General features: G+C 36.6%; 2 protein-coding genes across 6 annotated transcripts in view; one reads left to right on the top strand and one right to left on the bottom strand.

Annotated features, from left to right (window-relative positions):
• Positions 1-5,787, bottom strand: part of LOC127945958 (acid-sensing ion channel 1C) — a 61,920-nt gene extending 56,133 nt beyond the window's left edge. Inside the window, exon 1 of one of the 2 annotated variants that reach the window (XM_052542177.1) lies at positions 4,453-5,787. In XM_052542177.1, the coding sequence (XP_052398137.1) occupies positions 4,453-5,016 (564 nt within the window). In that variant the 5' untranslated portion in view covers positions 5,017-5,787. The remainder of the gene's footprint in view (positions 1-4,452) is intronic. The other variant, XM_052542176.1, reaches the window with a different exon arrangement.
• A 10,784-nt stretch (positions 5,788-16,571) lies between these two features.
• Positions 16,572-25,277, top strand: LOC127945915 (ankyrin repeat and SOCS box protein 10). Of its 4 annotated transcripts, XM_052542044.1 has the most exons (6): positions 16,572-16,725; positions 18,227-18,490; positions 20,137-20,404; positions 21,350-21,854; positions 24,409-24,522; positions 24,603-25,277. In XM_052542044.1, the coding sequence occupies exons 1-6, from the start codon at positions 16,689-16,691 to the stop codon at positions 24,786-24,788; spliced, it is 1,374 nt and encodes a 457-aa protein (XP_052398004.1). In that variant the 5' UTR covers positions 16,572-16,688; the 3' UTR covers positions 24,789-25,277. The 4 variants fall into 4 exon arrangements, with proteins under 4 accessions (XP_052398004.1, XP_052398005.1, XP_052398006.1 ...); XM_052542045.1 differs by lacking the exon at positions 16,572-16,725 and having other exon boundaries at positions 18,196-18,490; XM_052542046.1 differs by lacking the exons at positions 16,572-16,725; positions 18,227-18,490 and adding an exon at positions 18,665-19,015 and having other exon boundaries at positions 24,603-25,049.
• Positions 25,278-27,741: the final 2,464 nt, after the last annotated feature.

The raw sequence follows: 27,741 nt of genomic DNA, 5'->3' as shown, positions 1-27,741 counted from the left end.
TAAATATTGTTCATTAAATCATCTGACCATGATCACAAGTCCACACAGTAACTATTGTCTTTTTCACATAGTGAGAGCAGAATAAAAAGGAAAATACAGGAATGAAGCAAATAAATTCTATTTCCTTCAAAAACCTTGTAAAATCCCAATTGGTAAAAGAGCTTGTGCCTCTTTTCACATAGAAATATAAAGCACAATAATTCCATGATGCAGTCATGATGAACAATTCAGTCTGTGGTGAACTGAATCCAAAGCAGTTCCATCGGCTGAAAGAACTTTTAATTCTATTCAATTCAGTGCCTGAACAAAAATCCATCAAAAAGGATGTCACCTCAATGTTATTCAACCTTTAATGGCTTTTAAAATGCCAGCACACATACCTTTCAATAGACTGTGGCTGGTAAGATTTTTATTTGAATGTTTTTTAAAAGAAGTCTCTTCTGCTCACAAAGGCTGCTTAAAAAAAAAAAAAAAAAATATATATATATATATATATATATATATATATATATATTAAAAACAGTAATATTGTGAAATATTAAAATTTAAAATGTGGATTTAAAATGTAATTTATTCCTGTGATGCAAAGCTGAATTTTCAGCATTATTACTGCAGTCTTCAGTGTCACATGATTTCAGAAAACATTCTAATATACTGATCTCCTGCCTAAGAAACATTTCTTATTATCATCATTGTTGAAAACAGTTGTGCTGCTTTATTTTTTTGTAGGATACTTTTGATCAATTGAATGCATCCTTGCTAAAAAAAAATAATTTTCAAACACACAAACAAACAAATATAATTATTCAACAGGCATTTTCAAACAGTTACCCAATGGGGTCCAACAGGTGAACCTAATAGCTCATGACAGTACAATATAAAGCATGATCGAAAATGTACATCCCAGTCCATCAAAGTGACACTTTGACTATTTGTAGCACAACCTCTGCGCACACACTCTCCCTTACAACCTTAAACATTCTTACAGCCACAAATAGATTAAAGACTTTCCAGAACTTACAGCATTGTGAAAATAAACACACATCCATCAGTAAAGTCATTGTGTTGCTTGAAAAACCTGACTAAACCCGTTCAACATGAAGTGATGAAGCTGTTTAGAATGAATCACTGCATGGCTGGACAAACAAAAACCTGGTTGCAGCTTAAGGCCCTTTAGACTTCAAGGCCCAGAGGCAACATCCAAATCGGTCCTATGTTTAACCCGAGTCTGTGAGTCCCACATGGGCATTACAGCTCAATGTGTTTATGCATGTGTCAAATGCTGAATCCCATCTCAGGTGAGGCAAAATATTTAATGCAAGCTCATAATTCACATAGAATTTAATCAATAATCTATCCATGAAAATTATTTTCTATAATATAATTCCTAAATATATGCAATTTAGTTTTATTTAAATTCTATGCAAGAGATATCATGTACTGTACATACACTTTAAAAAAGAAAATTTAAATAAATTGTAAAAAAGAAATGCATAAATGCCACTCTATGTAAATGCACTGAAAAAATTGTTTTAATGGGAAAACTATTTATGCAGTTTCAGTGTTACAATCATTATTAGCCACATAATGCATTATATAAAAAAGTAAGAAAACGATGCATCCCATTTTTTTGTTATAATCATTATCAGCTGCAAACCACTACATATTGACAATGCCACATAAAGCATTCACTCTGACTTTTTTTATTTAATCAGAACATAACTGTTATATGCTCATAAAATGTTTTAGTGGACTGAAGAAAGACAATGCATCTATTACACCTAAACTGTTCGAGCAGCACAAGCACTGCAATACATAATGTGCAATGTTTGACAAGGAATATATAATGCATTACTCGGTCTCTCACATAATGGATTTGTTTAAGGGCAGAACATCATGAATCTCAGCATGAATGTTTGTGTCCAGCAGTAATCTGACAGCTATTACAGTACTTTCACAAAGCAGTATACATACGCACATGTTTGTGTACATGCATACACAAATGCATAAAGTGACAGCTTTTGAGTCATCTCAACTACCTAGTGAGTGTTTGTCATCACGCACAACAATAGCAATTACCCATGAATGATTTGCAGTGCATTGCAATGCCTTGTTGCCAGGCAACACTCATGTTAATGAAGAAAGCCCTAAGTAAAAAAGTATAGGACACGTTATTCGGCCGACAGACGGGAGGCTTGAAAACGAGCTGGATAACAGCGAAGGTGTTGAGGTGTACTCAAGGTGTTGAGGATTGTGCTTTTGAATGCTAAAGACCAGGATCCAGCCCTTGAGGGTTTCAAGAACAACACTGAATGTTAATAGGTACTTGGGTTTTCCTGAGTACGCTTAATTTTCATTAAGCACCGATTTCTCTAGGTAAAGTGCGCTCTGGGTCCAGAGGTTTTACACTGGTTCTAAGCATTGATTAATATATTTTCAGGAGACCATATTGTAGATACTTGATTGCAATACTTATTTTCATTAGTCAATCTGAAGCCACTATTTAGAGATTTATTGTGATTAGCATAATGTTTGCACGCAGAGGTTATGGAGTCCAGTTAATGACTGCCACATTCTACCTAATTTTTGGTCATTTAGGATACTTTGTGAAATGATACAAAATTGGAAGCTGGGTATGCTGAACACACCAAATAATCTCTGCGAAGTATCTTGAATATTAAAAGGCCATTGTGCCAAATTAGCTTGCACAGCCTACTGACATTTCAGTGGAATAGTTCACCCAATAATTTAAATTCTGTCATTTATTTACCCTCATGTCTTTGCAAACTTGTATGACTTCAAAGCATGGAACACAAAAGGAGAAATCTTAACTGGTCACTCTATTCCATGCAATTATTATGAATGTGGATTAAAAATAATATTAAAACACATTACTATGAATGGGGACTGAGACACTCAGGCTTCAAAAAACATGGCAAAGCAAACAAAAGCAGTCTCTAAGATTTACTATATTCAAAGCTTTCTGAAACTATATGATGAATAAAAACCTGTCAGTTTGAATCTCACACAAAGATATTGCATGACTTCAGAGAACTTGGCATATCGTGCATATAGGTTTATTTGCCTGGTCATTAGAGTTTTTAATTCAATTAAAGGGAAGGTCATAACAGGATGGATTTGAAATGACATGAGATTACATTCTGGGCTGAATAATTCCTTCAATCTTAACGCATTCGCTTGTCACAAATACGTAAAAGATGCAAATATATGTTTGAACAAGTGTGGACTTCATAAGCATACAGAAGACTCTCATTTCCTACCCTATCCATTTTTGACACCTACAAAATTCGTATTCTGATTGTGCATGCTGATATTTAAAAGCATACATAAAGCCTCATCCTAGGAGGTGTGGACCTCCATTAACCTCAATGTTCAGCATCATCATAATTTAGACCATAATGATAGCTGAAGTAATCTGTTCCACATGTTCAGAACAGAATAAATTAGAATCAGTCACAGGATTTGTATCCGTCATATCTGTCACATACTGTAACTCTAAAAGCCATGCATATACACCAGATTAAAAGGAAATGAAAAAGCAGCAAATAGAAAAATACAGAAAATATCACAGGAGATATAATCTAAAAGAAAACACTAAAATCCCAATTAAATGAAGTTAAAAATATTAAATAACACAAATGTGCAACATGCTTTAGCCTACACGTACCACGGACAAAATAAACCATTTTAATGCAAAGCTTTTCAATGAAGTTCATCAGTGTAGCTCAGAACATGCTGCATGTGTCAATCTACATGCAATATATATATATATATATATATATATATATATATATATATATATATATATATATATATATATATGTATATTTTATGTAGTGATCATATGCATTTTAATTCAAACTAGCCCATAAGGGATCTGGAAGCAGTGACTATTTTCATACATTTAGTTTTCTTAGGATTAGATCTGCTTGCTTTTCTTACTGAAAAATTACAAACATTAGCATACATATATTATACATGTTCCCATTTTAATGTTCCAATTTCCTTACTGCTTGGTTTAGTTGTACATTTATGCAATTAGTTGTACTTGGTCAAGAACTGAGTGAGAGCATGTGCACTCTTGTAATGTCTTTTGAGAAGTAGCCATTCGACATCTTTTCTTGATTTTTATTGCCCAGCAGCCATTGATTCATAAATGCAATTGCGTATTTCAACCTATAGATTTTTCTGCTGCAGATGCCTTCAAAATGAAAAAAAAACTACACAGCAAAAACTGAGAAGTCTCTCGTCAACAAAGTAGTAGTCTGAAGGGGGAAAAAATTGTTTGCATAATTCAGTACACTCCATATCAGTCAATGGCCCTGTGTAGCTCATGTTGAGCAATATTTGCATATAAACCAACAGTATTTGAACTTCAATTTGCCACAACTTTCAACTGCAATAGAAGAATATACCACCATGATAACTTACAGATGTGAAGTTTAGAGGGAAGCATTCCTCCCCTCTGAAGGTGCACTGCAAGAGCATTTCGTTGATGTCATGGCCCGTGCGGTTGTAGAAATCCGTCATATTGAACTGCTTGTGGTTGAAGTTGACAAAATTAGCCTTCTCCTTCAAGAAAGCGAGGACTTCCGGCTCAGCTAGGTGAGGGTTAGCGATCTGATAGTTCTCGTTGAGCAGCGCCAGCAGCTCCCCGACGTGGTACAGATCGTTCTTTGTGATCTTTGAGAAACGAAACTCATTGAGGTTGCAGAAGGTGACCGCTGGAAAGGTGAGGTTGGTCGTCGCTACCTCGTCAAGTTTGGTGACGTGGGGGAACTCGAAGTAGTAGTACACTCGGTCCAGGCATACGAACATCAGCAGACCCAGAGAGCCCATGAAGGACAGCGTCCATAGGCAGCGACGGAACGTCATGTGGCCATAGGCGAATATGTGGCTCATGCCATGTAACGTGGAGGAGTTGGCGAAAACTTGCAAGCTGGACGGCCTCATGCTTTCAATGCTGTCTTCGGAGTCTCCCTTCATAGCTGTCATTGGTATCCAGCGATAATAGCTGAGACGAATGGTAGAATGTGTGCAACGAGGCAAGTCTAAATGCTTGAAAAAGCAGCAAGCCTTTGAAAAGGTTCTTTACGATTTCTCAAGGAGCTTTCCAGTTAGTGGCAGTCCTCACTCCATCTGCGACCTCTTCCGCCGTCTCTGAGAAAGCAGCTGTCATTCCATGCAGAACCAAACACAATGACAGCTCCAGAAAGACCAAGGCACATGAAAAGACAAGAGTGACGCCGTTCGGTTTCTGAGAGACGAAGCACAAAGACGTAAAGGGAAACCAGTAGACACTGATGGAAATGAAAGATCTCGCTTGGCGAGAGCAGCTGATTGGAGTGTGCCTCCTCCAGTCGGCACAGAATGGCTTTACATCGCTATGACAATGGCATGGAATGAATTAGTGAATGGGAAGATTACAGGAGTCAAGCGTCTGTTGCTCGTCGCCAGCTACATCCCCCTGCGCCACTCCCCTGCTGAAAACCAAGGGTCATAGACCTCCTCCTAGCCCACCTCTGTGTTTGACAGCCTCAGCCGGGTTCCTTGTCTCTCTTAGATTCACAGAAAGCTGCGGGGAGTGCTGCCTCTTGATATTTCGGAAAGCCAATGTGGTGGTCTCACCCCGGACGGCGAACGTTTCTTCCTCCAGATCTGGAAATGAGGATTTATGCACCTCTGCCGGCTGCCTGCCACCCCTCCTCTCTATCCATTGCTCTTTAGTAGTCAGGATCCATCCCACTGCTGAGCGTCTGCTTCGCCACAGCCTGTGTGTGTGGAAGAAGCATGGGGGGAGGGTGCTAGGGGGGCTGGGGGTGCTTTGGTTTCGTATGAAAGAAAAAAGCTCTCAATGTGCAATGCTGTATTTCGGCTACAGGTAGTTGCAGAGAAGCAACCATCTGTGCCATTTGATTGTATCCAAGGATGTTGGATTTGCAGGGAAGCTCATCCTCATTTTCCACACTAAACCTGCATATTAATGTAGCTGGAGTTTGACAAGAAATTTGAAATCATTTTTGTATTTTTAAAGACACAATTTGAGTGGCAACAGACATGTTGGTCATTAGAGAACAATTTGATTTATGTTCAATTTAGATTTAAGGTTCAATACCAGTGTGCATTGTTTTGTTTGTTTTTTTTTGGAGGGGGGGGGGGGGGGTTAATAGTTCAGGATTCCCTTCCAAGCACACTTGCAAATCCAGCCTAAAGTGCTATGATGCTCAATGGAGATAAATTACCATAACAATGGCTGAATGGCCAGGGTTAGAGATCTTACTCCACTGAATTAAATCAATATCCAATCAAAATCCCAAGAGGCTGGGAGTAAAAGACATAATATTTTATATTTATACTAACTTGTTTCAGGGTCTCCTTTCTAAGTAGATGCAATTTGATTGATGTCAAATTTTGTTTGCACTCGTTTGCTGTCCAATAGGAAATAAAAATAGCTTTCCGAACTGTTCACAGATCCCAGATGGAGTTTGTGCATGCATATGCATTCATATTCTGACTTTTGCAAATATTGTAATGTCTGGATCCTGTTTACAGTCTCTCCATTATAGCAAATATGCTGAGTGTGAGGATTAGCATATTACAATAATATTCTGCATATTTCTACATGAAAATTACTGTGAACAGCATACTACCTGTATGAATTGGTTGTTATGTTTAGACTCAGAAAGCTTGCCATGTGTAGGTAGCATATCCGAAACAATCTTTGAGTAAAAGGCAGACAGATGCAACAACTAAAACTGGTTTATATTTCACATACCTCTACATGATTGATTACCATACATTACTGGATGCGACTAATCCGATTTAGCTATTTGTTAGCAAGGCAAAATGCAAGAGCAATATTATTGAGACACACTATGAAGAATGAAAAGCAAAAGATGGGAAAACAGTGTTACTGAAATACAGATTTAATCTTAAAGCTGGACTTAAAAAGGAGGAACAGAGCATTATCAGAGAGGGGGCGCTGCCTCCCACATCAAAACATCACTATTGAACATTTTACATGGTACTGGCCTGACCGAATGTGCTAATTGCTTTATTTCCACTGCTGGGAGATAGTGATTGTTGTTTTAAATATGTTTCTAATTTCACCTGAGGGTTTAATTAATAAAAGATTATACATAGTCACCAGTTGATCGATGGCTGAAGTCATATCAGCGACACAATAAATCACCAACAAATCCACCATAAAACAGATCTGCTCAAAGCAAATGTTAAAAAATTGCAGACTATTAGCTAGTTTAAGCCACTATGTGGCAGAAAATCACTTGCAAGCTTTTTGTTTGATTGTTTATTGGTCTACTACATCGACGTGAAGAATTTTGCTTCGACTTGCTATAACATTGTAATTTTGAGGGCTTTTTTACTTGTGGTGAAGAACTTGGGTTTAATTAAGTCCTAGTCAGAACACCGTTTCGACAAGACAAAAAAAATAAAACCCATTACAAACGAACCTATTGTTGCATGCAGTGGGGACATATGATTATAATGAATTATACTGTGTTTTTACGAGTTGTGTTGCATCATGCTGCGTAAACATAGAACCATGTCTGCATTTGTGATCTGAGAAATGACAAACAAGTGCTACTCTACACTGGTCAAAACTCACATTTGAATCATCAGTGGAAAATCCTTTACATATGTAAACTTGCTTACAGACTGTGAGTCAGAAGCACCGGCATTGTAGTCTGCTCTCCCAGGATAAAATGTGCTGCAAACATCTGAATATTTGGGTTGGACTGTTCTGGAACAGTGTTGTAAATACAACTTATCCACTGAGGTGTCCTATTTTGGAAAGGCAAACCAAGTGTTTTCATTACACAATGAAACAGTGTCTCCACAACATGCCTTACACCTTCTTTCTTTGAGTGAACAGTTGGGCAGCATTATGCAAATCTTTCCACATCGTGACGCAGACATGTGGGCCGTGTTTAAATGAGGCATTTTAGGAGGGCGTGGACAAGTCTAAACTTTTATTAATAATATCTCTTTGGGTTTGAGACTTTAGTCTTTGCAATCTCTGTTCACAAACAGCTTGTAACACTCCGAAGAGAAAGGAAACTTGAAATAGCTTCATATGAACTTATTAATATGACAATAAAAACTTTATACAAATATTAATAAATACTATTTATCATATAATTAATATTAAGATAACACTGCTCCTGGTAAATGCATTCTTGAAAGAGCAAATCATTTGTAAAATGACAAAAGAATGTCTTTACATACAGACTGACCAAAAGAATGTTTCAACACTATGAGGTGGTCTTGCATCAAGTAATCACACACTTTACTGTGGGCTTGGTGAAGGCATGAAAGAAAGGATATACCTCCTTTCTTGAGAGTGGAGAGAAGCTTTAGTCCTGAGGCTACCCATCAGTCCTGTCGTACAATGAACTTGTCAGATCGGAGGAACTGTGAAATTGAAAATATCAAAAGGTCTTGTCCAGTAACAAAAACGTGAAATTGAGCATAAGCTGGAATACCCCGCAGCACCCAAAACACTGGTCACAAACTGAAAGGCAGAAAAAAAGGCAGCTTTTTTTATAAAGCTGTTATAATTAAAGTGAACTGTGCAAATAAATGCACGCAGAAGCAATTTCTAAACGAGACATGCACACCTAACAAAGCACTGTAAACATATAGAAATATATATGCATTTTTAAAATGTCACATATTCTAAATACAGTTTTTACTTTATTCACATGCAATTCACACTGCAGTTTGCTGACTGCACAAGATGACCTTTCACAGCGAACAGCAGTGCAAACATATGAGTCAATTCCTAATGAGATACACAACACTCATACTTATCACTCAGGGATGAAGGTATACAAAACAAGCTGTTAAATTTTTACCTCTCTACATAGTCTTTACTGAGAACTAATCTTTTTGGGAAAGCTTGGATCATAATCACAGTCAACAGGACCAAGAGTCAGTGCACACAGATCACAGGCAATGAAACCAGAGGGGCTCTCATCTACAGAAGAGGATCTATGATAATGAACATTAGGGGACACTAAACAACAACGTACTTAAAGAATATGTTTACAGAATTTCAACCAGCTATGCATTGCTTCTATGTCGGGAAAATATTTAAATGACTACTGTAACCTCTTCCCAGATATCCCTGTTTATTTGTCATCCACTCCGCTACATGGTGCAAAACAAGTCATTATGCACTCCACCAAACTTTTGACAGCTCACGGGCTTTTGTAAAAACTACAGATCTTCCACGTTTTTGCATTACCACCCACTGACAGCTGGAAGGACAGATTGGCAGCAACAAAATCAATATTATCTCTTTGGGTTTGAGACTTTGGTCTTTGCAACTTTAGGGATCTTATCTATTCACAAACAGCTTGTAACACTCCAAAGAGAAAGGAAAACTTGAAATTGCATCATATGATCCCTTTAAGTCCTATAATTTGTCTCAGACAGCAAAACCGTATTATACAGCAGGCTTAAAGGAACACTCCGACTTTTGGGACTATGCCTAGTGAGAATATAGTTCTCAGTATTTATACGATTAAAAATGGTCTCTGTCTCATATAGCCTTGTTATTTGTACACGCTGTGACTATACAGATCACAACATGTAAATAGGAAAATGTCTTTGTGCTAAGTATTTGTACAAAGACTGGATGTGAATGGATAATGGTAGCATAGTAATCCCAATAAGTGACAAAATAATGCAAACATTTTCCTATTTACATTTACATGGGGGCAGTTATTTTGAGAGAGGGATGAGGATGGCGAATGATAGGCCAGTGTTAAAGGCTACGCAGTTAGCTTTCATTTTCACAGTGGACTGTTGTAGTTTCATTCAGAAGTTGATGCACCTCTACAGTTGTAAGATTGTACTTTTTTGTTACAGAATAGTACCAAAACCTTACAGTTGTAAGTATATTAGTAGTATGTAAAATAATTTACGTAGCAGTAAGAGATTGCACTTTGGAATTCCTGTAAAACCACATTTGTATATTTGTGTGTATATTTTATTTGTATTCATTTTTACAGAAGTAGTTGAATATTCCTTTTGTAAAGCAAGAGTGACGTGACATTCAGCCAAGTATGGTGACCCATACTCAGAATTTGTGCTCTGCATTTAACCCATCCGAAGTGCACACACACAGAGCAGTGAACACACACGCGGAGCAGTGGGCAGCCATTTATGCTGCGGCGCCCGGGGAGCAGTTGTGGGTTCAATGCCTTGCTCAAGGGCACCTAAGTCATGGTATTGAAGGTGGAGAGAGAAATGTACATGCACTCTCCCCACCCACAATACCTGCCGGCCCAGGACTCAAACTCACAACCTTTCGATTGGGAGTCCGACTCTCTAACCATTAGGCCACGACTTCCTATAGAACTTGTTTGACTCAATGTTTTGCAAGTTTGAGCCATGTGTTAATTAAGGTCTGAAATAAAACAGAATGAGAACTTAAATATTATGTGATTTAGTATGCTTGCTTATTATAGGAAGTCATAAGAAATGACTCATTACAGTAAGGTAGTAGCCTAGTGAGAACAGGGTGTTGGTGTGGGGGGGGGGGAACCTTTTTTTCTCTTTTTCATCAAACCGCAGTTTTTGCAAGTTCCCCAATTTCATCGCATAAGATTGCAAAAATATCGCTGCGCTCTCTCTTCATTTTTTAAGAAAACCTGCCGCAAAATCAATTTTTTTGGCCCACAACAATCACAAAAAAAATCCACGTTTTTCTGGAGGGACTGGTATTAGTCCTGAGACTTACATTTAGCGCTGCTCATTTGTTATTGAGCAATACAGTGTGTTCATGACAACACAATAATAACAATAAAGGGGATACACGGAGCCCTTATTGACAATAGTGTCACTACTAAGGTTATATTACATTAGCATGGCACTGTTACAGTATGGCTATTGTTAGTCATCTCAAAAAATAACGTAACACTTACCTCAGCAACAGGTGATCCAATTTGTCCTGTCTTTATTATCGATGGGATGGCTGTATCCTTTAGCACACGTTTCATGGTCCGTGTGGCAACTTGCATTTTTTCAAAACAGTCATCTACAGTAAAATGTTCAGAGCAAACGAAATACTTCGTGATGGTGTTTACAGGTGTGTTTGGAATCCAGAACAAGTAGCCATCAATTCACCAGGTCAGCGTTTTAGGGTTGGAATTCTATGAAACATCATAGTGTCACCTGTTTATTGTTGCAGCTCTTTACAATAAAGCGAACACCCATGATTGTACACTCTACATTTACTATCTAGTAATTGCTGACTCTATTATTACTCCAACTCTTTGCGAACCATAGACAGTAAGGTGCGAACTCTCTGCCCCTCACCACGGCGCGTTCGGGTGCTGCGCTAATCACTCCGCCCAAGTAACATTAGCTTAGCTGTGCTCCTACGCCTAGTGAGAATATAGTTCCCAGTATTTATACGATTAAAAATGGTTTCTGTCTCATACATCCTTGTTATTTGTACACGCTGTGACTATACAGATCACATCATGTAAATAGGAAAATGTTTGCATTATTTTGTCACTTATTGGGATTACTATGCTACCATTATCCATTTACATCCAGTCTTTGTGCTAAGCTAGGCTAGCGGTGGGTGCGTCAAATAACACTTACAGAACACACAGAAATGAAAAAGGTATGTATGGACTTATCTAACTCTGGGGGATACTGTGAATAAGCTAAAGTCCCAAAAGTCGGAGTGTTCCTCTAAGAGAAGCAGCAGTGCTTCCTTGTGTCAAATCCTCCAAAACCTACCAGAATGCCTAGTCAATTAATGGACAATATCTTCATTTCAAATACATTAGTAAACTGAGTAAATGAAAATTAAATACACAATTATTTTCACAATATATTTAGACATCTCAGTTGTTAAATTGGACTGTCTATGTAACATCAGAATTATATCATCACTTGCACCGTGCTCTTAAAAACTAATATTGGTCAACCACTGTTCAGTAGGTTACACACTCTAAATCTAATCTAAATGAAGCTATAATATTTTAACAGCAGCACTTGATTGATAACACTCACGTATAATACACACTAAGACAAAACTCAATTATTTATTAAGTATGCTCTCCTGAAAAGCATTGAGGCCAAAATTAAATGTTGCACAGATATGAGAGGCTCTCATAACTTGCTGTTCTGTAATGGGTATCTGCAGGTGCAGCTCTTTAACATAATTGGCATATTATGCCGGAAGCTAATTAACTGTAGGCGGGACGAGCAATTTACATCCTCTCACCACATGAACCCTGTGCATTCTCTGGCCAGGTGTTTTGTGGATTTCAAAAGTGCATTTGCTGTTAGATTGGGTGCAAGTATGGTTGAATCTACAAAAATATCAATAAACCGCAATAACAAACAGGGTGAGTCTCTGAAACTGAGTCTCTGAAGCTGAACTCAAATCATACAAATACATGAATTACATTGTTCAAGAACTATCTGCACAAAGCACCCTGCAATGCAACAGAACAACACTGGACATTCAACTGCATTCTGACAATGTCTAACTTTGCCATTATAGCATAAAATTAGTTGGCATATAAAAGTTAATGTTCTCATTCATCACATTGGAAATGTAAGCTCAAGTTGTGTGTTTTTTGACAGTATGTGATAGGGCAACTCTCGAGTCATTCCTTTGTAAGTCACTGAACCAAGAACCGTTTGTTTCAGTTCAGGAACCAATGCATGACAATTTTGACAGTCCCCATGCGAAAACTAATTGTATTAAAATATATATATTATTAAAACATGCAATAACATTTCCATCCAATAAAATGTAAATTTTTAATGTAAATTTATGTCTAGGTTGTAAGTGGCTTTTTGCAGTGAATTATGGTTTACAGTTTTATTTGAAATGTTATTTTGTTTTGCTCAAGGAGGAGGAAAAAGAGGGAAAAAATTATATTGAACGACCATATACCATACCTACAATGAAGACTATGGAACTAAATTTTACAATTTTGTCAGGACGAAGTTCTGTATATATATATATATATATATATATATATATATATATATATATATATATATATATATACGTGGACATATATGAAATATTGTGGACATTATACCATATGTTTATAGCATATGAGGGTATAATTTGGTTTTAATGTAATTTTGTGGCAAATGAAATCTAAAGGTTTTTCATTAATGCTGCATTCTTGTTCTACTAAACTTCTCTAATATAATAAAGGGCTTTATAGCTTATATATGTTGTGATCACATGCAGTTTGTAATGTGTAATATCTTGCAAATCAATGTATGAATACCTCGGTTTACCCTCTAGGTCTGTGACCCTGGATATTTACACCAAGTCATGTGCAGAAATCTTTCACAATGTAGCGTTGTATTTTTGCCACTAGATGGAGTCATTTTAACACTATTAAGACTGGAGCAGGAATATTGCAACAATTTTCACAGAATCTGGTGATCTTAGTCACAGATTGGGAAGGAATAGAGCAACACTCTCATATGCTATGTGAGTATGTTTTCCACACTGGGTTAATTTTTTTGTATGGGTAAATTAATACAAAGACTTAACTACAACACAAAACAATTAGCAAATCACAATTACTGTTACTGAAATTACTCGATTACTGAAAAATAAATAATTTTATGATTCTTAGAAGCAAAGGTAATATATATATATATATATATATATGTGTGTGTGTGTGTGTGTGTGTGAGAGAGAGAGAGAGAGAGAGAGATTAAATTGTAATAACTTTACATAAATTGCCAAAAGAAAAACACTTTTAATACATTCCTCTTTGAAGCTTATTTATGTATTTATGTACATGAAACAATATTTATGGTGAAAGATGCAAAGCTCTGATTCACACATGCCTTGTGAGAGAGACATGCATTTGATTAAACCAGAATAAGAAGCTTTAAATACAATTTTATTTTCATATTTAAAATGCTGAAATAATAACTTGTCCATTTTACAGTCTAGTAGCTGACCAATGAAGTATTTCACAGAGGGAAGCTTTGGTGGAAACAAATCACGCTTTGCCCTTCATTAATCAGGGAAGTCTGAGGAATACTGGGCCCAGACATGTTGTTTCCTATTCCCTGCGCTCTCTCCCTGACTCCTACGATAAGCTTTACAGATGATCTTATATATGCTAATGATGGCATGTCTATGGACATATTACAGCGAGGGTGATGGTGTCATTAATGACAATGTCTTAAGCGTTATCGTCATCATCACCATGTTCCCCTTGATCTTCTGGTTTCCTCATAGATCCCCATGCGCTCATTTCTGCACACACAATCCCCCCCCCCCCCTCTCTTTTGGGTGGTATAAACACATTACTGATGGGGACATTAGTAACTAATGCAGGCGCTGGGCCCCGCATTGTTTTGGTGCACAAGTACATCATTAGAAAATGTTCTACTTGGCAGGGAAGCGTGTATTAACTCGGCTCGCAATAAAATGAGGTTGTGATCAATTGTTAAAGTTATCGAGAGCTATTAGGTTGAAATATGAACCTCTCAATTGCCATAATGAAGAGGGTGCCCAATCGTACACAATCAACAGAGCAACATACACCGTGCATTGCGGGATCCGGGCGCTCGAAAGAATGACAGAAAGCAATTTTGCAGAAAAGAAAATACAAGCGCTTCTGCCTAACATCTTTACAAATTTCACCTCATTACTAAATTTCAATAATCTACTCAAAATGTTAGGACCAGCCAGCTATAAAACAGAATTGCAAGCTTTTTTTGAGCAACGGGACAATGTGACTATATCATAAACGCCAGTCTCGTGAAGAATTACGTCTAATAATGTCAGCTAACTTTTGATGGCGGCGCCAACGTTGACTCACAATTTTGGCAAACTCGCTGCATAAATTAATTTGATATAATATTCTCTACTGAGGCATATTGATGAGTCTTAGCCTCGGAAATTCAATTAATCCCCCAAAGTTAATGTTTCGGAACTGAACAGAGCCCAATCTTGAGGAGAGCAATGGAAGACACTGTCTGGTAGCACATTAAAGTTGCTGTTGTATTGTTAGATCAGTTTCAAATTGTTGCAACTTGTATATCAGCCTACAGCACCTTCTTTTAGGACCTATGATGGAACAATTCAGAATAATGACTTTGTAAGTTATTTTAGACATCTATTAGCAGATGCTGAAAGTTGCGTTTCTCATTAGGCGTCCTAGTAAACTACTGTTCAGAAGTTTAATTAAAGCTTTTGTAAAAATATATTTTTTACATATTTGTTAAACCTGTCCTGACAGTAGAATATGAGACAGATAATCTGTGAAAAAAAATCAAGCTCCTCTGGCTCCTCCCAGTGGTCCTATTGCCATTTGCAGAAATACATCAGCTCCCGGGTAAAAAATAACCAATCAGAGCTGCGGTCCGTAACTTTGTTTGTGTTCAAAATGTAGAAAAATGTATATAATAAGCGAGTACACCATGAATCCATTTTCCAAACCGTGGCTTGTCCTGAATCACTAGGGTGCACCTACAATAAGTGTTTATATTCGGACTATTTTAGATTGCTTCGGGGTACCGCGGCGGAGTAACCCAGTACCTTTGTGATTCTTCATAGACATAAACAGAGAGAAGTAGTTCCGGCTACGATGTTCTTCCGCAAGACGCAAGCAGTTCTGTTTATTAACTGCTAGAGCGTCAAAAGTTACCGTCTGCAGCTTTAATAATTAATTAAACAAATTAATAATTTTGTTAGGCATGGATGCATTAAACTAATCAATTAAAAGACATTTAGAATTTTAAAAAAGGTTTCTATTTCAAATGAGTGCTCTCCTTCTTTTGGACCTTGTCATTCAAACGATGTAAAAAAATAACATCAGTTTGCACAAAAAAAGCATTGTGTTATTAATTATAAGAAATATTTATGAGCAGTAAATCAGCATATTAGAATGATTTCTGAAGGATCACGTGACACTGAAGACTGGAGGAATGATAGAAGTCTAATAGATGTTCAGTATGCACAAACACAAACTAATGCTCTTGAATGCTTCATGGTGGTCTTTGCTTCACCAGGGCAGATTTCATCTCATCCCACCATGTAAACAGCTCATAATCATGTTGGTTATTCCTCAAAAAAATATTAATTGTTATCAATTAGTTTCAACCAATTAGCTTGCATTTCTAATTCTTGGTCTGCTCTTTGTTCCTTTAATTAGTAAATTCATTAGTACCGTCTAGTGTTGCACGCCAAGTAGATGTTTCAGCAATGTATTCTTATGATTTTAACATGAGGCACAGCAGTGATGGCAGTATTAAGTGGAGGATAATCAGCAGGAACTAATTGTCTAATTGCACTGATGAAGGTTACGGTCATTAGCCTGTTCTGGAAGTCCGGTCCTCAGCAGCGAGTGACTGTCTGACCAGACCATCCTAACCTTACAGATGGCCTCACTGTTAAGATCACGGCAGGACAAAATGACAGACATCCATCCACGGGGAGCAAGACAAACGAGTGTGTGTCTGTGTACGTGCATATGTATATGCGTGTTGCGTGTGTGTGTGTGTGTGTGTGTTGTCCGCAGGGAGTCAGACGAACGAGTCGAAGGAGTGCTGATTCAATGCACTTCTTTCTTTTTCTTGCTTGAGAAAGTCCCTGCCTCCACAAAAATTGAATGTCCACCATTTGAGAAATGAATTCATGGAAGCCACTGTCTTTTTCCCCCATTAGTAAGTGTTTAGTTCAACGTTTTAAATAATTGCGTTACAAGGAATGATATTTAAAATACATTTGGGAGGCAATGGGGCGGGAAAGTGCCTACATGTTTTGCTGATGATACCCGGGCCATTTGGAAGACATCAAAGTAGTGAGGAGGTAGCCCAGATGCATATTATAAACTCATTATGTGTATCATTTAAAAGGATGTACTCCAGCAGCAAAACAATCTTCCCATTCTCTGCCTCGCCTGTAATGTGTGTTCGCAAAGTCGCAACTTTTTGACGCCTTCAGTCAATGTGACAGCTATTACTGCATGGCAAAATGGAATAAGTGTCATTTATATTCCTATTGGCAGGGTCATTAACATATGGATAAGACATCGCGAGTCAGTGTTTTTACAAGAAACCGAAATCTGGAAATTTCTTGGGAAAAAAAGAGATGGCTGATTGTCATTTAAGAAATTTATTATATTCATAATTATTGCATTATGATGCATTTTTATATTGAGGAAACATAAAAAGATATATAGAAGAGATGAGAAAGCATTTTAAATTTGAATTTGAATTGAACTGAGATAGCGAACAGGATGCAGAGTTGCCTAATTAAAATCAGTTAAAGCTGCAGTAGGTAACTTTTGTAAAAATATATTTTTTACATATTTGTTAAACCAGTCATTATGTCCTGACAGTAGAATATGAGACAGATAATCTGTGAAAAAATCAAGCTCCTCTGGCTCCTCCCAGTGTCCTATTGCCATTTGCAGAAATGCATCGCTCCCGTTAAGAAACAACCAATCAGAGCTGCGGTCCGTAACTTTGTTTGTGTTCAAAATGTAGAAAAATGTATATAATAAGCGAGTACACCATGAATCCATTTTCCAAACCGTGTTTTTAGCTTGTCCTGAATCACTAGGGTGCACCTATAATAAGTGTTTATATTCGGACTATTTTAGATTGCTTCGGGGGTACCGCGGCGGAGTAACCCAGTACCTTTGTGATTCTTCATAGACATAAACAGAGAGAAGTAGTTCCGGCTACGATGTTCTTCCGCAAGACGCAAGCAGTTCTGTTTATTAACCGCTAGAGCATCAAAAGTTACCGACTGCAGCTTTAAATATACTGTACAAATATAGAAACATTAAATAAAAAGCAGCCAAGCCTTATTTAAAAGTTTTGAAAAACATTTCAAATGCATTTAAAGTTTAAGGGGTAGATACTAACAAAGGTTTCCACAGAGCTGACCTGCTGGTAAACATCTGTTCTGATATAAACATCAAGTCACAGCAAGCCACCCATGTGACACTGTAAAAATAGTTCTGTTTGCACGTGGCAAAGTTCCTACTCAGATATCAAAACACCCCCAAAGAGAAGAAGCAGAAGGCCATTTAAAAGATCCCAGGCCTTTAAGTGACTAGACCTAAAGTCTTCTAATAAACTAGTGTGAAGGAAGGCACAATCAGCTTCGTGTCTAGAAGGAGTCTCATGTATAAACCAAGCTCTTTGTGCTCTTTAGAGCAGGAAAGGCACCAGATGAGACTGGCTGCCCCAGTTCTCAGTGGATACCTGCTGAGGAAAGAAGCCTGGGACAGGGGGACGTCTTCGAGGCAGACCGCGGGAAACCATCCGATGGTGTGCCAGGACCCTGTTGTCCAAAATGCCCTGTACACTGGAAATGTAAAAGCCGTGAAAGAGATCTTCTCCAAAGGCTTTCCTTCAGACTTGTTCATCCAGCCTCAGGGAGGAGCCATGCGCTGGAGTGCAAATGGAAAAGTGAGAGGTAAGGACAAGTTTGATTGAGTTAACTGTGCAATTGTCTCCTATCCCAAGAGATGTCTTTAAATTGGCATGATTACTTGGACTGTTTACCTCTCGGATCTGCAGCCTCGGGTTTCAGGAGCTTTCTTAAAGGTCATGGCAGGCGGCCTTTAAATAGCCTCTTTCAAAAACAGGCAACAGACTAAGCAAATATATTGAGGGCAATCATCTGCAACACTGTGCCCAGTCTTAAGACTAACCTAGGCAATCAGAGTCAAAGCTGGATTCTCATCTGCTCCGTGTTTTACTTCACACATGGGGCCGAAGAATACATTTCGCAAACAAAAGAAATATCACAGCGATGTAATTGCGACGGCTCAGGCATCAGGACGTATCCTCCAGTTCTGGAATGCACTTCTGGTCGGAGATGACCTCACCGTTGTTAGCATCATTGATGAGCCAGAATATGCTTTTCTCTTAGATGCCATATATTACACCAGCGACATAGAGGAGTGGAAGAACTTCAGGTTCAACTACAGAGGGCTAAGTATGCTGCAGGGACACAAATGACGTTCTGGTGTTTGTTGAGATAGCTTGCTATACAAAATATTTTGCTTGTTCGGTTTACTGAATTCAAATGAGCTAAATGAGTATTTTATCACAATCTAATTTCATTGTGTTTAATCCATTAAAATACATAAATGTGAAGTTTAGTTATTTTGTGGAATGTAGTTGTGTTGTGACTATATTAATAATTTTTGTTGCATTAACTGAAACTGCCTGAGTGGCTTTATAGAGATTTATTACCAAAGAATTATTACCAAGAAACCATTTTTTTGGCAGAAACTTTTATGCCTAGTGTTCAGTTTCAGCTTATGAGGAAAATTACATTGCCTGGAATGATAAGTAAATGTATTTTTATGCTTTTGAGGTAGATAGGATGATAAGACAATCTTATAAGTATGAAAATAAGAAACTAGGGTGAAATCTCAAACCTGACTACATAAAATTAATTACTAGCACAGAAAATAGAATAAAAAGGTGTGAAACAAGAAGAATTTTAAATGTAATTAATTTCTGTTCTCTTTTTTGTCATGGCCATTTAGTTGTGGATGAGTATCACAGCAATGTACAGATTCCTGCATGTGTACACAAGCACTCAAACTTTGTCACACTACAGTAGCTCATCTTCATTTCCAGTGTTTCCACATCAGACTCACCTGCTGTCATAGTCATTGGTTCCCCTTTGTGATTCGGTTACGCACAGATTGCACCCACTCCGACTGTGTCTTTGAGGTCTTTTTATAAGTTTGTGTTTATGTGTGTTCCTATGAAACTTCCTGATACTGATCACAAAAATAAGTATTTCATAGGAGACTGCTATTGCACTTTGACTATGACATTACAGTCACATGAAATTGAATGATGAAAAACAACCACATATGGTTTGGATCTGGCTTGAAAATAATAGGTAAATAAATAATTAAAAGGACAAATTAAATTGATCAAAATTGACAGTAAAGGGATTTAGAATGCTATAGAAGATTTCTATTTCAAATAAATGTTGTTCTTTTAAACTTTCCATTTATAAAATCATATTTATTTTAATCAGGGTTTTCACGTGTTTTGCAACTGTAATATTGATAATAATAAGTCTTCTTTTTTCAGGACTGTGGTCGCTGACATATGAACAAGAGCTGACCACACCACTGCACATCACCGCTGGCCGGGGTTTCACCGAATGTTTGCGGCATCTCCTCCTGAGGGGCGCTCGAGTGGACCTGACACCTGGGGGCACCACTGCCCTGCATGAGGCCTGTGTGGAGTGCCAGCCCGAGTGTGTCAAGCTGTTGCTGCAGTACAGAGCCAATCCCAACGCAACCAATGAAGACGGCCAGATGCCCCTGCACGTATGCACTGAGCTCCAGTCACTTGAGTAAGTGCTTGTTCAGTACAGTAATTACAGGAACACCTGTGGGGAATTCTGTGATTTCAAATGACTGACAGATTGGCTCAGATTTGAAATGAAAGTACTGGTCAAAAGTTTGGAATAATTCTTATTTATTATTTATTTTATTTTAATAAAGGCTCTTCTGCTCACCAAGGCGGCATTTATTTGAATATATATATATATATATATATATATATATATATATATATATATATATATATATATATATATATATATATATTTTTTTTTTTTTATGTAATTTATTTCTGTGATGCAAAGCTGAATATTTAGTCAGTCTAGTCTAGTTTAGTTTATTTTTATTTAATTTTTTTTTATCTTAGCCCATCGTACCTTAAACTTTTGAATTATACTGTATCATGGATTTCTGCAAAAATATTAAGCTACAGAACTGATTTTAACTTTGATAAGAATAAATAAGAAATGTTTCTTGAGCACTAAATCAGCATATTAGAATGATTTCTGAAGGATCATGTGACACTGAAGACTGGAGTAATAATGCCGAATTTTCAACTTTGCATCACAGGAATAAATAACATATATATATATATATATATATATATATATATATATATATATATATATATATATATATATATATATATATATATATATATATATATATATATATATATTTCTTTTTTTTTTTTCATATAGAAAACAGCTATTTTTAATTGTAATAGTATTTCACACCATTACTGTTTTTACTGCATTATGGATCAAGGAAATGCAGCCTTGATCAGCGTGAGAGACTTCTTTTAAATACATTTAAAAAAATAATTATTATTCCAAACTTTTGACTGGTAGTGTACTTGTAATGTAGAGTTTGATGCTAAATAATATCCTACAAAATGAATATAACTTATACAGAATGTATTATAGCCATTTTTGAATTTTTCCTGTTTTGTCCAGGTGTGCCAAACATCTACTGGCATTCGGTGCTTTGATCAATGGTCAAAGCTTGGATGATAACAACACACCCCTTCATGTGGCGGCCCGCCATGGCCTTCCTGATCACGTGGAGCTCTACTTACAACACGGAGCTGCGCTGAACCTACAAAATGACGATGGAAACACACCGCTGAACACCGCCTGCTCCCAGCCACAGGACTGCACTTCTCTGGAGCGCTACAGTCATGTTTGTCACATGCTGGTGGCTGCTGGGGCAGACATTCATATCAGTGACGCGGACAAGCAGACTCCACTACACATGGCATGTAAAAATGCCAACCCTGACGTAGTGGATCTACTGCTTCAGTATAAAGCCTTGGTCAACGAAATGGACTATGGAGGCGATGCACCAATGCATAACATCTTAAAGGTAGTAGCCTACAAGACGGACCATGAGCCCGAGAGGATCGTACAGGCACTTCTCAATTATGGATCCATCAGGGTGTGGCCTGGAGCTCTCCCCAAGGTCAGGATATATTTCTATATTTCTATATCCCTACACACAAAAAGAATTTGGTGCTTAAGCTGTTCTTTGGGGTAGTTAAGGTGCTATATAGAACCACTGCCATACAAAAACCCTGTTAAGCCCTGTATAGTTCTTTAAAGGTTCTCTAACGCTTTCTTACTCTCTTAGGTTATCAAACTTTTAACAAGGCTTTTTTCAGAAAAGCATAACAGTGAATTCAAAACAGCTTTTGCCACTGTAGTAAATTCCCATTCATAGAAAACAAATGGAGAGTGGAGTACTAAGTCTAAAATCGAAGGAGGAGAATGGGGTTCCTCTTATGGTTCTATATAGCACCATTTGACAAAGCTGCTGTATAGCACTTAAAGTGGTTCCAATTTGATTAAGAGCCAAGGAACCGTTTTCAGTGTTATTTAGCACCATTTGTTTTACTGTGTAGTCGAGGAATGCTAATTCGTTTCATAATAATTTTGAACCAATTTTATGGGGAATAAAATCTTTATAGTCACTCAAGTGGACCTGACCTGGTGGATATACTAAATTTTATATTTTTCATATATTTATCCACATTTTACCTGTTTTACTCTTATTTTGACTATTTGTTTAATTATCTAATCAGGACTGATTCCAAATTATTATTAAATTCTGTTAAAATTCAGATTTTCTGACTAGGTGTACACATTACTGACTACTACAACTCCAATTCCAGTAAAGTTGGAAAATGCAATAAAATCTATAATCTGTGATTTGTAAATTCTCTTTAATTTTTTTTAATTGACAAAAGTACAAAGAAAAGATTTCCAAAGCTTTATGTTGATGGCTGCAACACACTAAAGAATTTGGGGAAGATACAAAATGGTTTTAGATTATCCAAATTGAACTGTTTTGAAACCGCTTACAGTAAGCAGGTGAATAGGTAATAGGTTAAGGGTATCATTTTGGGTGTAAGAGGAGCATCTCAAAATCACAAAAATCTGTCTCAATGCAAACCTGCTAAGATTTTAGGTCTTTCACCAACAACCACACATAATATTGTGAAAAGATTGAGGGAACCTGAGAAATGTCAGTCTGTATAGAGCAAGGCAGGAAACCTCAGTTGAATGTGTGTGACCTTTGAGACATGTCGTCATTCTGCGGTGTGAAATGTAACCATATGGGGTCAGGAGTACTTCAGAAAACTACTGTCACTTAACATAATCTGCCATTGCATTGATAAATGCAACTTGCATATATCTTACTCTAGGAGAAAACTATACATCAATTCTTTGCAGTGAAGCTGCTGTGTTCTCTGGGCCAGAGCTCATCTCAGATAGTCAAAAAGACAGTGTGCTGTGGTCAGATGAGTCAAGATAAACTTGTTTCTGAAACAAAATGGACGTTGATTTCTCAGTCACCAAGACCAAAGGGGACATGCAGACTTTCACCAGCGACAGATGTAAAAGCAAACATCTGTTAAACATGTCTCTGTCCAAAAATGTTTGAAGTGTGTTGCAGCCATCAATCAAAATTTGTTTATATTTACAGAATACAATGGTCAGTGAAAACATTGGAAAATATTTTATTTGTACTTTTGTCAATGAAATAAATCTAAGATTCTTGATTTTTATTGCATTTTACAAAACGTCTCAACTTTCTTGGAATTGGGGTTGTGATTTTTGCGAGAAATAAACCTTTTAAGAATTTGGAATCTGACCTTTCTGCCACTTGCAAGGAACGAACCCACTAATATTTATAGAAATAAATTAACTCAGAACCATCATTAAAGTTCACCACAAGCAGCATATGATATTTTATTGGTCACAAACACAGAAATAATCACTTTCAGATGGATTTAGTTCTGTCTTTCAAAAGCGCAGTTAAAAACACTTGATATCAAGCATCCAACTAGTCGCACTTGTCTTAACGAGGCAAATGTTAATAGGAGATTAATTAGCAGTAATTGCAGAAATTCCCCACAATCCCCCAGAGGGGGGCCCAATCTGTTCATCAGCCCAAGTAGTTCATTATTCCATGCAATGTTCCCCCAAAAATACAATGTTCCACCTTTGACCTCCACAACACAGGTGGGGCTGTTGCAGCAGGTGGAAACTGACAAAAGGCTGCTCATCTATGACCGGCTTCCCTTCCACTGGTTGTTATTGCGAAAGACACAGAATAGCATTTCTTTATCATTTTAGTTATTAATAACAAGATTTTGTTCTTATTTGATTTCACTTAAATGACATTTTTTATTTAGCAAAAAGGATGCATTAAATCAATTAAGACTAAGTGACAATAGAAACATTTATAACGTTACAAAAGATTGCTTTTTCAAATAAATGCTGCTCTTTTGAATTATGTTGAAAATTACACATTGCATCACATGAATTACTTTTAAAAATAGATTTTATATATTCAAAAAAGTTTTTATAAAATATATTTACAATTATATATTTATATTTATATAACCACTATAAACAATAAAAAAGACCATCTTATTTGTTTGATTAATTTTCCTCTTTATTTGTTTTTTCTTGTAATATGACATCTTTATTCTCTAATATATCTGGCACAGGTGTTGAAATATTGCTGCACATCTCCAAGAACAATAGAAGTGCTCTTGAACACATATGACCGCCTCAAAATCACTGAAGCCTGGGTAGAAGCTGTACCTCCTGAGGTGTTTAAGGTCAGATGATGTCAAGCTGTTGACTTTTTTCTTAAATATAATGGAGATATAATGTAATGAAGTATATTGTTTCCACACAGAAAAACCAAGAATTCTACAAATCCCTGTTTGCACTGATGCAAACTCCTCGATCTCTACAGCACTTGGCCCGCCACAGACTCCGAGTGTTCCTGGAAGGTCGCTTGCATAAGGTGGTGCCTAAACTGGGTCTACCAACCTTTCTTAAAAATTACCTAATGCTGGCATTCAGAGACTATATTCACTGAGAGAGACCACAAACCTGACACTGTTCAACATACATATTAAGCATGCAGTGACTGAGACTTATGAATGATTTGTATCTTTACCAAAGATGATACAAGCAGGTGGCAATTTTATAGTGAATCATTAAATGGAGATAATGCTTAATGCCAATCTGTGAGAGAGATTTGTTATGTAAAATGTGTTTTATTATTACTGATATACATTTGAATGCATTGGGGAAGAAGATAAAAGGTTGTTTATGAAGAATAAAACAGGAGGATGCAGTAGGTCTTTATTTAATAATATCCAGTGCAACACACATTCATTATTACATTAACTACCACAGTGGGGCGCCATGGAGCACAAGTGGAATTGAAACTCCCATTGAAAGATCTCAAATCACTGACAGGAATCGATGCAGATTGACAGATTTTTAATGGAATTTATTAAAAAGCAACATTCCGATAATTTAATGTTTTAGATTTCTTGTAAAATAAAATATTTCAAATGTATTAGTACTGATTTAACTTCATTTTTAGCTGATTTCCAAAATTTACCTAAGAATCAATTTATGAACATATTGATTAGTGGGCAAACTACATATGCATTTACGTATTTTCCAACAATATGTTCAAACACGGATCTATATAAAATAAAAAGCTTTTTTTTTTCAGGAAGGCAAGATTCAGTTTTTTGGTTTTATTTTTGCAAATGATCCGTTTTTAAGCTTGATTTGATTGATTTTCTTGTCTACACTGAGGTTTTCATTACCATTTCTCATTATCCTGTTTTTACATCATATTTTATATTAACAGAGGACAACAGAAAATCGTGCTGAAACATTACAATTCAGTGATTTGACATTCATATTCAACATTTTAAGGTCAAGATTGGACAAAATGGAGTCTATTAATTAATAGTGTTTTAGAAATAGAAGACGATTTAGATCATGAACAGGATTATGTGGATTTTTATACTGAATACATTATTTTCGAACTGTTGAGTTCCACAAGTATGCATCATGTCCATTTTTGTTACAGGTCATCATCATCAAGTCTAAGAGGGTCTCGTGTTTAATGATGCTGTCTCCTGATTAATTAAGAAACACCAACAATGCAATGGACAGTGGACAGAAAAAAAAAATTACCAAAACAAATTATGCATCATAATAATAATAATAATAATAATTTTGGTTAAATTATAGGTTATTAGCACGTCAATTAATGAATATGCGTATTATTATTATTATTATTATTATTATTATTATTGAATATTACATTTGAATCTGTTATTATAGAGTGGATGCTGGTAGAGCACTTTATGAAATTTACTGCTATTTAATACACACACACACACACATTAGTTAACATTTGAAGTGGATCAAAAGAGTTCATCCAAGTTGTCAAGAATGGGTATTGTTTTGGTTTTATGACAACTTTGGACAAAGGTTTTGATCCACTATAAATGCTGCAGTGTATATATATGATCCAAATGTCATCTTTATGCATATTTTACCTGGTGTCCATGAACTGTATTCATCCTCATGCATAACTATAGTAAAATTACAGTACATTTTAGAAATAATAAATAAATAAATCCTCTCGATTATGCTGCAGTGTTTGGATATAGTTACTAATTGAGCGTCGAAGATAATAAAGTCTTGTGCTTTTTCTTCTTTTTGTGTAGTAGGCCTACGTGTAATGAAGAACAAAGGTGGAGAGCAATTGTAAACGAACAGATCTTTGATAAAAGTCTCATATACGATGCCAAGGGAAGAGGGGGCTCTGATTGTATCCCATTCAGAAGCGTGAGAGAGACAGAGAGAGAGAGAGAGAGAGAGAGAGAGAGAGAGAGAGAACGCTGTCTGGTTTCAATAGATCAAAGAGCAGTGCTCCTGAATGGAGTCATTTGCAATTATAAGAATAATTAGCATCTGTGGGTCCTCCATGGCTAATCAGAGTCGGAGGTGATGTGTTTATGTCCTCGCGCAATCAGACGGCCAGTTGGAGAGCTCGCGCCCCGCAGGACTCAATAGCGTCTAATCATCATCAGAAGTGAATTGGCATTTAAACGGTAAAATGATCTCCGATTAAATTAATGCTTAGCGGGGAAAGAGAAACCACTCAAAGTGTACAATTTTGGACCTCTTTTCTTTGTTTTTCTTTTATTATTTTTATTCTAAAATCTAAATTATATTCTCAACTATTGAAGGAGAGTATGAATACTTTTTATCTTAAAGTCTTGTCCTTCTTAATTTTCCTTGGTAATCTGACATCTTGTCAAATTATGTGTGTAATTTTGGGTCTTTCCTCTGAATATCTGTGAACACGAAGCTCTTTTGTCTGGATTTTTAAAAATATATTAAAACGGATCTCATACGACTTGAATGCACATCTATGATTAACATGTTTTTAATTTATGAAATACAGTATTTTTCATATTTTTTGTCCAGAGATATCACACAAAAAGGGGAAAACCGTATTTTTGAAGTCTGAATTATTTGATAAAAACAGACTCTGCGTCTCAAGTTCATTAAGTCAAAGTTTAAAAAAGTAGGCTACAAGCTAAAGTTACTTTTCAAATAAAACGTCAGGCTTTGTTGAGGTCAAACGAAGCAGTTATTTATCATCATAGTGCGAATTCTGTGATTTTCAGGGGGTAACGTTAAAGGTATAACGTTAGCGTTTTAAGAGAATTTCTTTCAGTAACGTTAACCTACTTTTCAGGATGTAATCTGTTCGTTAATCTGTTGTTGAGGGAATCTCAAGTAACTGATCGGTGTTTTCACCGTAATATCACCAAAAAAAAAAAAATATATATATATATATATATATATATATATATTTCAGTATATACCCTAAATGTTGAGCAAATTGATAAATAATCAGAGCTGGCCTACTTGTTTTGGAAGTTTCGCCCGGGTCTAACGGAAAGCGCGTGCCTGCTTGCTGTTGCTATGGTTACCCTCCCAGGCAA

Source organism: Carassius gibelio, chromosome A24 (genome assembly GCF_023724105.1).
Source record: "Carassius gibelio isolate Cgi1373 ecotype wild population from Czech Republic chromosome A24, carGib1.2-hapl.c, whole genome shotgun sequence".
Lineage (NCBI taxonomy): Eukaryota > Metazoa > Chordata > Actinopteri > Cypriniformes > Cyprinidae > Carassius > Carassius gibelio.
Note: the sequence above shows the minus strand (reverse complement) of the source record. Positions and strands in the feature narration are given on the sequence as shown.